At 42.4% G+C, this 12,149-nt stretch overlaps 1 protein-coding gene across 1 annotated transcript; it reads left to right on the top strand.

Moving 5' to 3' along the window:
• The first annotated feature begins 2,060 nt into the window (after positions 1–2,060).
• On the top strand, positions 2,061–10,791 carry LOC111962805 (serine/threonine-protein phosphatase with EF-hands 2-like). The gene is made up of 18 exons (XM_070439927.1): positions 2,061–2,112; positions 2,234–2,251; positions 2,419–2,427; positions 2,836–2,963; positions 3,100–3,154; positions 3,405–3,580; positions 3,810–3,924; positions 4,039–4,085; positions 4,215–4,381; positions 5,560–5,596; positions 6,292–6,441; positions 6,770–7,126; positions 7,464–7,649; positions 7,864–8,006; positions 8,377–8,483; positions 8,931–9,094; positions 9,201–9,288; positions 10,208–10,791. The coding sequence occupies exons 1-18, from the start codon at positions 2,061–2,063 to the stop codon at positions 10,408–10,410; spliced, it is 2,202 nt and encodes a 733-aa protein (XP_070296028.1). The 3' UTR covers positions 10,411–10,791.
• Positions 10,792–12,149: the final 1,358 nt, after the last annotated feature.

Raw genomic sequence — 12,149 nt, 5'->3', positions numbered from 1 at the left:
TAAAATGGGTCCTACTTTTGATGATCTTCCATCAGAATGTTGTACAAGGGGTCCTTTGTCGGGAACAATCGTTGTTTGGTTTTAGAATGTCCTCTTCTCCAGTCAATTAGCACGGAAAGCTAGCAAAGTGGCGCGAAGCTCTCCTTCCTGAACATACGCAGACAAAGCAACACGCCTAACGTCCCGAAAAAAATTCAATAATCTATTAAAACTATATTGAAAAAACATACTTTACGATGATATTGTCACATGTATCAAATAAAATCAAAGCCGGAGATATTAGTCGTCTATAACGACAGCTTTACAGAAGGCAATACCAGGTCACTTCTCGCGCGTTCCAGAAAACAGGAAATTGGGGTCACGTCATGCCAAGAGCTTTTATTCGACCTCAGATGATGTTATACACTCCATTTCTTCTCTAACTGCCTGTTGACATCTAGTGGAAGGCGTATGAAGTGCATGTATACTAATAAATATCAAGCACATTTATAGGCAGGCCCTAGAACAGAGCATCGATTTCAGATTTTCCACTTCCTGTCAGGAAGTTTGCTGCAAAATGAGTTCTGTTTTACTCACAGATATAATTCAAACGGTTTTAGAAACTAGAGAGTGTTTTCTATCCAATAGTAATAATAATATGCATATTGTACGAGCAAGAATTGAGTACGAGGCCGTTTGAAATGGGCACCTTTTATCCAGGCTACTCAATACTGCCCCTGCAGCCCAAAGAGGTTAATCCCAGAAAAATGGCCTTAACTCAAAAAGCGTTGAGGCCTCGACACCATCTTGTTTCGGGGCTAACAGCCCATTAGTCCAAACCTATGCTCGCCAAGTTTCGTCTTCGAAGTCTTTTCGGTTTAGGAGAAATGGCCATGTCGTGATTGGTGATGTTTTGTACATTTGCAATAAGATTCCATTTGCCATCTGGTGGAATTTACCGGGACAGCGGAAAAATGACCAAAATTTGAACATTTTATAAAACGGAAACCGAATGTCCGAGAGACTTCGTTCGATGACTTCCCGGAAGATCTGGCCCCGGTGCACGGCCCACTGCCATCGGCGAATTTTACAAACATTCGCGGACGTCTAGTAAGGGACCGTACATTTGCAATATTGAGTTTCTCATCGATCATAGAGCAAATGCCAAAAAGTGCCCTTCATGTATGTAAATTAGATATTTATGTATTTCATTTTCAATAAATGTGTTTTTACTTTGTCGTTATGGGGTATTGTGTGTGGATGGCGTAACACAACAAAATGTGGAATAAGTCAAGGGGTATCAATACTTTCTGACTGCAATGTATATTTCTTTCTGCCATGTCTTGCCCTTTATCAGATCCTTCATCCATATATTCAGTATAGAGGCCAGCCATAGTGACTGTGAGGCTTAATCCTAATCCATTTGTGGCTTGTTGTTTTGATTAAGTGGTCACGGGGCTTGGCTGAGAAGACACTTGGCGATATTAACTACCAGCCTATAGCCATGGACTGGACTAGAGAGAGCTATACTACACCTGGAGCATGACTGAGGCCATGTGTGTACCAACCTAGAGGTACCACCCATCATCCCAAAAACAACTGGAACAAGTTGTCTTCTGTTTGAATAAATATGTCTGAAAAATCCTCCAAACATCCCTTTATCTTCCCTCAACGTGTTCTGGAGGCTGACAGGACAGTAAAGAGTTAGAAAAATAAGGTCTTTGCTGCTGATGTGCTAAAATACTGAGGGAGAGACCTCATCGTGGAGAGGCAACCTGGCCAGGTAAGATGGGTCTTGCAATTGTGGTGCAGTTTTCTAGTGTGATGAGGGGATTTGACTGCTTGAAATAGAGAAGATTGTTGTAAAATATGATCATTATAGGCTTTGTTGGTTGACTATAATGTCAATCTAATCTTGCCAGGCCCATTATATATTTTCAAATATTAATCAATCACAGAACAGTTAATTAAATGCACATTTGAATCATGGAAATAGTGCTTGTAAATTTCTTCAATGAAAAAATGCATTTTTTTTATTTTTTTTTTTTATATATAAATACAATTGTACCTCACACAAGGTCATGGGATGTGGCTTTGCAAAATCAGACCAGCTGAAGAAACGCGACAGAGAAAGTAAATGCTTTTTCTCATGTATTATCACCTCTTTAAACAATTAAACCTTTATAAACCAGTTTGGATTAGCCTAGAGAGAAATTAACTCATCTTCTCTGTCGTGTTTTTCTGTTACTTATAGCTAGCCTCTTAGTCCCAGGTAAAGTCTTACAATTCAATATTTGGTTAATTCAACTTTGTTTTCAAAATGAACATCAATGTTATTATCATCATCACATACTGTGCAAGATAACACTTGATTAACTAAGATTAACACTTGTACTTCTTTGGTTTATGTGTCTTTGTTTCCTACAACGTGATGTGAAGCTGCCACAGGTGAGTCAGTCAGTCTTCAGCTCGAGGACTAAATCACCACAGATCATTATGGGGTATTGGAGGATCTGAATTTGTAATCTATGACTGAGTGTTCCAGTAGTTACCGTTAACATTATCATCAGACAAGCTAAGAATAGCTGTAGAACTTTTCAGACAGGTATCAGACACTCAGACAAGCTACAAATAGCTGTAATACTGCTTTAAAAAAAACTGAAGTGAAACAAATAAAGATACAGTGGGTCCCATAATGATAACTAGCTACATTTGCACGGTAAACCTGTGTGTTCTTTTGGTAATGGGATTGCGATAGCAATGAGAGGGTTATGACTTCAATTCCCACAGGAATCACATACTGTAAGTGCCTATGTGTTGTAATATGCTCTCTCTCGACACTACTCATTCCCCCAGCAATGAGGGCAGCTCTCCTGATCCAACGTTGGTACCGTCAGTACGTGGCACGGCTGGAGATGAGACGCAGGTGCACCTGGAACATCTTCCAGTCCATCGAGTACGCAGGAGAGCAGGATCAGATCAAGGTGGGACAACTACACATTCATATGACACCATGTGATTCTTTTATTTATTTTTTTCAAATAGAATTGAATCAATTATGTATTTTCTTCTTCTTGTTCTTCTTGTTCTTCTACTTGTTCTTTGACTTCTTTATCTCAGCTCTACAACTTCTTTGGCTACCTCATGGATCACTTCACTCCAGCCAGCAGTGAGCGTAAGCTATCCTCTCACCTCATCCCCAGGCTATAGGCGAAGAAGTCAGGTGTACGAGATTAGGGATGTCCAACATGGCACCCTATTCTCCATATTGTGCACTACCTATGGGCCCTGGTCAAAAGTAGTGCACAACATAGTGAATACTAGATTGCCATTGGGGATGCAACCCAGCTTTCCTCCCATTAGCTCATTTGACTAATTACCTACAGTACGTCCTCTGAAAAACCTGTGTCCTATCTCCGTCTTAGGGAACCTGATCTCACACATCTTCCGTGAGAACAACATCTGCCATAATGTAGATTGGGAGAGGTACTTCTGCTACAAGAGCATTGAGGTACCAGAGCTGTACTCTGGTCCCCACCTCTCTTTCCCCATAACATGTTCCAATGCAGCTGAGCTGGTGGAGGCCTTCAAGAACAAACAAGTAGGTATTCCTACTCACAAGTGATCCAGCAAGCAAGGGTAGGCAGGGCCATCAGTGGCCTCCATGTGCCAAACATCCATTCTACCACCAACTGTTGGGCAGAGGCTTGCCATTATGCTAGTTTTCTCTGCTGACTGCCCTCTGTTGTTGACTTTCTACTAACGACTTTCCTCTCATTTCTCGTTTTCCCTCAAGCATTCTGTTCTTCTCTGTCTGTTTTTCCCAGTAGCAGCTCCATTCTCGCTATGTCCTTCAGCTCCTTGGGGAGACCTGGAGGCTGCTGAGGATCCTCCCCAACATCAGTCAGATCTCCACCTGCCACAACAAGGAGATCACCATCTGTGGTAGAAACATAACCACACATCAGGCTTTTAAACAATTCACTGGTTGTATAGCTTTATTGCTTCTTATGTTTTACCAACTTGTCACTCACTGGTAAACCCTCTCCCCCCCAACAGGAGACTTACATGGGCATCTTGAGGATCTTTTGTTGGTCTTCTACAAGGTGGATGCCACTTTTTTGTCAACGCACCACATCACAATTCACATGACATGGTTCTCATTCATAATGAATGCAAACTAATTTAAGCTTTCTTTAAGAAGTATTTGACATGTGCTTACCTATCTTGATCAGAATGGTTTACCATCGTCTGAGAAGCCGTATGTCTTCAATGGAGACTTTGTGGATCGAGGAAAAGATTCCCTGGAGATCCTCCTCATCCTGTTTTCCTTTCTCCTGGTCTATCCTAATGATGTCCATCTGAACAGAGGCAACCACGAGGACCATATCGTTAACCTAAGGTACTATCAGACATACTGTATGTACAGTATAATCCCTGCACTAACATACATAACATGAACATGTCTACTTCTGCCAAGCTTCCCAGGAAAGCAATGAAAACAGTCAAGCAGTGCTAAAAATAGCCCACATTAACATATGTAGATGACATTCCTATTCTGACAATTATGATACTTACTTAGATAATACCTTTGATGATACATGGTTATAACATCTACAGAAAATACAGAAATGCCAAAGGTGGAGGTGTTGCCGTTTACATTCAGAACAAGTGATCACACTACAGTAGCCATATCTAGGAAAACCAACATTCCAAAGGCTGGGCCTAATATAGTGTACAAGAGGTCATACAATATGTTTTGTAGTGATTCCTATGTTGTTGATGTAAATAATATTTGTTGGTCTGTTGTGTGTAATGAGGAGCAACCAGATGCTGCAATTGACACATTTATGAAGTTGCTTATCTCAGTTACTAATAAGCATGCACCCATTAAGAAAATGACTGTTATTAAAGCTGTTAAATCCCTGTGGATTGTTGAGGAATTGAAAAATTGCATGCTTATTAGTAACTGAGGAAAAAGGAACGGCAAATAAGTCTGGCTACATAACCGATTGGCAAACAGGGCAGAACAGCTCTACTTATTTTTGTTAGAAGTGTTAACATGCTGAATGCACCGAGGTGTCTGTTAAAACTACTAGCACACAGCTCGGACACCCATGCATACCCCACAAGACACGCCACCAAAGGTCTCTTCACAATCCCAGAGTCAAGAACAGAATATGAGAGGTGCACATAGAGCCATGGCTACATGGAACTCTATTCCACATCAGAAAACTGATGCAAGCAGTAGAATTGGATTTCAAAAACAGATAAAGTACACCTTATGGAACAGCGGGGACTGTAAAGAGATACACATAGGCACAGACACACATACACATGATAAGACACGCACTCTACACTCGTGCACCTGGATGTTGTATTGTAAATATGTGGTGATGGAGTGGTGGCCTGAATGTGCTGGGTAAGGTGTTATGAAAAGTAATGTCATGTAGTATATTAAACTGTTATGTTGCTGGACCCCAGCAGCTAATGGGATCCATGATAAATACAAATACAAATATTTCTTCTCTGGTATTCCCCAGTAGAAACATAATTCAACACACTTTTCTTTTCCCCCAGATATGGCTTCACCAAAGAGGTGCTTGGAAAATACAGGGTAGGTCTCACCTTGTGTCATTCTATAACATTGGATAATTGTTCAAATTGCTTTGCCTCTGCCCCAAACCAAGTGTTTCAAAAAATAACTATGATTTTCCCAGAGCAGTCCTATTTATTTGATATGGATGAACCACATCATAGATAATTTATTCTGCTAATCAGAATCATCTAATCTTCCTGAGTATTATGTTAACCAGTGATCAGAGTCCACTTATATCAAGCCTATCTATTTCAGTGTGTAATGTGGGTCACTCTCCCTCTTGACTAAGGAGATTACAGGATCTTTCTCTCCGTCAACTGTGTGACTCTTCGTGACTCTCTTTCTCTTCCTCTTCCTCTCTATCTTTGTGTGTTTGTGTACGTGTGTCAGTCAGTCAGTCTTAAATAGCCAGCACACTGACCCAGTTAGTCAGGAATACCTGTTTGTTTTAGGTTACATGGTTACAGTAGCCAATGGATAAACTGTTGGTAGATAACACCATCCACATCCACTTAGTGCTTGATTAAAGACCTACTGTATTTGATGTGTTAATAGTGTGTATCCCAAAAGGCAAAAATAGCACTACACAGGTTACTGCACAGGCTTTATAGTTTTCAATATAATCAATGACGCTGACATGTTGAATCTTATACTAACTTATGCATAATAAGAAATATTCTGATCGACATTGTTGTCGCTTGACTTGTGCTTAGCTTCATGGCAAGAAGATTCTAAAGCTTCTCCAGAAGATCTTTAGCTGGTTGCCCCTGGCGACAGTAATTGACCACAAGGTGTTGGTTCTGCACGGCGGTATCTCAGACACCACGGACCTTCACCTCATATCCAGGGTGGACAGACACAAAGTAAAACCTCACTAACACCTCACTTAAAGGAATAGTTCACCTGTAATAAAGTATAACCTCACAGAACCCTTCTCTTTAGTTCACCCACATTACTTAAATGTAGCTGAGCATCAATTAGACACTAATTGATGATTCATCTTAGTCTATTCTAGCCTTAGTATAGACAGGTGTAATGTCCCTAAATATCCCTAAACCTAAATATATAGTGGGGCTGAGAAGCTTAAGTTGATTGCATGCCCAGATCACTTTTCTCATTGTTAAATAATGTCTGTGCTAAGTACAGCATTGCTCACTGTAGAATGGATCATGACAATACTTGCATCTGTAGTATGTTTCAGCTCTCCGGCCTCCCAAGAGGAAGAGGCAAAACAGGTCAGGTATGACCGACTCCGATCTAGAAGACGATGACCCAACCGCCAAGTCTGTGGACAGCAGCAGGCGCCGGGTCCACTCCCTGACCCACAGCAGCAGCACAGGGACCAGGCATGAGGTCCAGCGTCGCTCCCTGCAGGGCCTGAACAACAGGGTGACCTGCTCTGTAGAAGAGGAGCTGAAGGAGAGACGCAGGCAGGCCGGACTTAGCCAGTCCTACGGAGACCTCCGTAACTCCCTGACTAACTCTGACTCTGACCCAGACCCAGACTCTGGAGAGCTGCTGGAGTCGTACGGGGGCGAGTGGAAACAGGTAACTGAGATCATACACCATTTACATCACATATATTTGTTAGAGTATGATTAAAGACAAAATAACAGTTGGTGATGTTTTAGGAGGATTATTCATATTGGGGTGAAAGGATTAGGATAGCAGGCGCTGATGGAGTTAAAGGCTGATATTTGTTTATATTATGGGGTGGAATTGATTTGAGTTCTACCTGTATTTGAAGAATAGCAAAGATGATTGAAAGCAAGAGATAGACTGATTTGGGTGGACATTGTTAGTCTACAGAACCAGTGAAAGGCCACCCCCCTAGTGGTGGTGTTAACTAGTAACTACACCCTGGTGTTGTCTGTCTGGGCTGCAGATTGTAGACATGCTATGGAGTGACCCCATGCCCCAGGATGGCTGTGTTCCCAATGAGGTGCGAGGTGGAGGATGTTACTGGGGTCCTGATGTGACAGAAGAGGTCCTGCGACGTCACAACCTCACGCTGCTCATACGCTCACATGAGTGCAAGCAAGAGGGCTACGAGTTCTGCCACAACCGCAGGGTGAGGAAGACCACAGACATAGCACAATCAAAAGAGAATGAAATATGCAATAAACTGTAGCAAAATGTTTTTATTGCAGTCATCTATTTGAAATAAAAAAGGAATACAAACGCTGTGAGTGTTTGATAAAATCCTCTAAGAGTAGGCAAAATAGCTTTGAGATCTAAAGCAAAATAGAACCTTCCAATTATGCTTGTTCTTTCTCTTTCTCTAGGTCCTAACCATATTTTCTGCATCTAACTACTATGAGGTGGGAAGCAACAGAGGAGCGTACATCAGGATGGGTCCTGACCTGGTGCCTCACTTCATCCAGTACCAGGCCAACAGGGCTACTAGGGCGCTCACACTGAGACAAAGGTAACATAGGTCACACGAGCCATAGATAGATGCTTAAATGACTCTGGGACACAAGCAGCCCAATTCTGATATTTTTCCCCACTAATTAGTATTTTGACCAATCAGATCAGCTCTTTTGCCAATAATTGGGGAAAAAGATCAGAGTTGGACTGCCTGTGTAAACGCAACCATTGTGTCATCTGTGTGGAGAGGGTCATGAAATGGCACTCTGAACAATTGAATATCAGACTAAAAGATTACCTCAGATGTGTATGATATGTCTGACATCTCACACATACTGTGCTTCACTAAAAACCCTGCAGTGAATTCCTTGTATACCTCAGACACATTTTCCACTGTGTGTGATGTGGTTGATGCCTTCTGTTTTCAGTGTTGGGCGGACTGAGCGTTCAGCTCTCAGGGCTTTGAGGGAAAAGCTGTTTGCACATAAGTCAGACCTTATCAGTTCCTTTCAAGAATACGACCCGGAAAATACAGGTACTGAACCACGCACTCACCGTTTCACTCATATCACAACTACCAGGAACCTCTGTTCCCCTTAGTACTTTAGTGAATACATTATATAATGTTGACTACTATTCATCACCACCTAGTGGCAACAGTATATTTAGCAGTCTTAAAATCCTATCATAAAGGTTCCAAATGTACACTGAATGGTGTCAACATCAAATCATGATTTATAGCGTCTCTCTCTGTGATGATTAAGTGTCTTTATGGCCCAGTATAGGATATAGATAAAAGTTCTCTATGCAGTAAAAAGTCTGTCAGTGTTTTATGTTTATCTGTGTGATCACTGCATGGTCTGGTCTCTCTCTGTGGCTGTGTTGAGACTGGGTTTACCTTGAAGTGTTAGCGTAGCAGTTTGAGGCTGACTGTGTGACTGCTGCATGGTCTCTGTAATGGCTGTGTGGTGTGGTCTCTCAGGGCTGATCTCTCTGGGCCACTGGGCCTGTGCCATGGAGGCTGTGTTGAGGCTGGGTCTACCCTGGAGGGTGCTGCGGTCTCAGCTAGTGGGAGACACTCTGGATGGCATGCTGGACTATCATCTCTGGTTCAGAGAACTGGCCATCACCGAGCCCAACACAGAGGTGAAGTTTACTAACACACAAACGTATACATACGCACGCATGCACACACACACAACAGCAAACAAGGACCTAACAATATTCCTGGTCGCTGCCTTTTATCTACCAGCTCTCGAATGCCAGTCTGCTTGAGACCATGTATAAGCACCACTCCAACCTAGAGACCATCTTCAGGATCATAGACACAGACAACTCAGGTGAGTAAATAATCAGCTTGGCCCAGATACCTGCCCTGTTGTGTTTTACAAACATTAACTTTCTCAAGCCTCTCAGGCCCCTCTGTCATAACACAGAGAGCTTATTAGTAACAAGCTGCATATGATGTTCCATTGAAAACAAAGAGATTAATTGCACTGCATTGATCCCCAGAGGGAATATTGGATGTGTCACCAGCATAGGACCTACAGGAACAACAGACACACGTGTAACAGACGTTGCGCTTGTTTAACAGTATTTAACTAGTCCAGTCAGTTAAGAAATTCTTAATTACAATGACAAACTATAGCCTACTGTAGGCTATCCTAAAAGCCCACACTGGTGGTATTCGATCTCAGATCCTCTGCCTTGTGCAAACACGTGATTGCATCCCTTGACCAATTACACTATAGAAAAGCTAGTGAATCGATAGGGCAACTAGAGACATTTCAAGCTGGTGAGTGAGGTTACAAATCCAACTCTGTTACACAGGCACACATCAGAACATAGACCTGATGTACTTTATTTTTCCTTGTCTGATCTGTGGGCTATATCTTACATGTGAAATAAACCCATTCGATTGAGTATAAATCAGTACCATATGAAACCAGGTTTTAAAATTGCAGATTGTCACCGTCTTTCACTCAAAGACCCCTAAAAATTTTCTGGTGCACTACAGATTAAATAATGTGTGGACATGGGGGGGGGAAACACATTTCTATTCAAATATGTAAAGCTGAAGCAACCAGATCCCACAATAGAAATGTAAAGGTCATTCCCGATTGAGTCGACATATTGCATTCACGGTTAACACTGCATTTAAAATGTCAATCACGCTTTAATGCTGAACTTCCATGATGCAGATTGAATAGAGCCCATGATCTAAAATACAAAGCACTATTCTATTTCATTGTCTCCCAGGTCTGATATCGTTTGAAGAGTTCCGTCAGACGTGGAAGCTGCTTAGCTCCCATCTGCAGACAGAGATCAGTGACGAGGCCATCAGTGACCTGGCCGTCTCCATCGACTTCAACAAAGACGGCAGCATAGACATCAACGAGTTCATGGAGGCCTTCCGGCTAGTGGGAGGAGACCTACTGCAGAATGAAGGTGACCCCCACTGACACACATCTTCAACAGGAAATATATTACTACAAACTGGAATCTATTCATTGCAATCAATGGTCAACAGTATCATAGGAGGGCTTCCAGACGACCTACTGCAACAAGGGAGATGATGACCCACTGATAAAGCACTTCAAGAGGAAATACAGTACATTACTAACAACTGGAATCTACCCATTCAAATCAATAGCCTAGCCCTGGAGGGGGTCAACAGTATGATCGGACGAGGGCTTTCAGCAACCTGCTGCCACATGAACAGTAGTCTTGCTTGCCAGCCTCATGGTGCTCCATCATGCTGTGGGGGTGGGGACTACATGAATGCTAGTGAAAAGGGAGGGGGATGAACCTCTTGAGTTTATTTTTCTCTGATACCCACTTCTAGAGAAAATATACAGTGGGGCAAAAAAGTATTTAGTCAGCCACCAATTGTGCAAGTTCTCCCACTTAAAAAGATGAGAGAGGCCTGTAATTTTCATCATAGGTACACTTCAACTATGACAGACAAAGTGAGAGAGAAAAAATCCAGAAAATCACATTGTAGGATTTTTAATGAATTTATTTGCAAATTATGGTGGAAAATAAGTATTTGGTCAATAACAAAAGTTTCTCAATACTTTGTTATATACCCCTGTCTCTTATACACATCTAGATGTGTATAAGAGACAGTTTTGGGGCTGTTGCTGGGCAACACAGACTTTCAACTCCCTCCAAAGATTTTCTATGGGGTTGAGATCTGGAGACTGGCTAGGCCACTCCAGGACCTTGAAATGCTTCTTACGAACCCACTCCTTCGTTGCCCGGGCGGTGTGTTTGGGATCATTGTCATGCTGAAAGACCCAGCCACGTTTYATCTTCAATGCCCTTGCTGATGGAAGGAGGTTTTCACTCAAAATCTCACGATACATGGCCCCATTCATTCTTTCCTTTACACGGATCAGTCGTCCTGGTCCCTTTGCAGAAAAACAGCCCCAAAGCATGATGTTTCCACCCCCATGCTTCACAGTAGGTATGGTGTTCTTTGGATGCAACTCAGCATTCTTTGTCCTCCAAACACGACGAGTTGAGTTTTTACCAAAAAGTTATATTTTGGTTTCATCTGACCATATGACATTCTCCCAATCTTCTTCTGGATCATCCAAATGCTCTCTAGCAAACTTCAGACGGGCCTGGACATGTACTGGCTTAAGCAGGGGGACACGTCTGGCACTGCAGGATTTGAGTCCCTGGCGGCGTAGTGTGTTACTGATGGTAGGTTTTGTTACTTTGGTCCCAGCTCTCTGCAGGTCATTCACTAGGTCCCCCCGTGTGGTTCTGGGATTTTTGCTCACCGTTCTTGTGATCATTTTGACCCCACGGGGTGAAATCTTGCGTGGAGCCCCAGATCGAGGGAGATTATCAGTGGTCTTGTATGTCTTCCATTTCCTAATAATTGCTCCCACAGTTGATTTCTTCAAACCAAGCTGCTTACCTATTGCAGATTCAGTCTTCCCAGCCTGGTGCAGGTCTACAATTTTGTTGCTGGTGTCCTTTGACAGCTCTTTGGTCTTGGCCATAGTGGAGTTTGGAGTGTGACTGTTTGAGGTTGTGGACAGGTGTCTTTTATACTGATAACAAGTTCAAACAGGTGCCATTAATACAGGTAACGAGTAGAGGACAAAGGAGCCTCTTAAAGAAGAAGTTACAGGTCTGTGAGAGCCAGAAATCTTGCTTGTTTGTAGGTGACCAAATACTTATTTTC

Source organism: Salvelinus sp. IW2-2015, linkage group LG4q.1:29 (genome assembly GCF_002910315.2).
Source record: "Salvelinus sp. IW2-2015 linkage group LG4q.1:29, ASM291031v2, whole genome shotgun sequence".
NCBI lineage: Eukaryota > Metazoa > Chordata > Actinopteri > Salmoniformes > Salmonidae > Salvelinus > Salvelinus sp. IW2-2015.
Note: the sequence above shows the minus strand (reverse complement) of the source record. Positions and strands in the feature narration are given on the sequence as shown.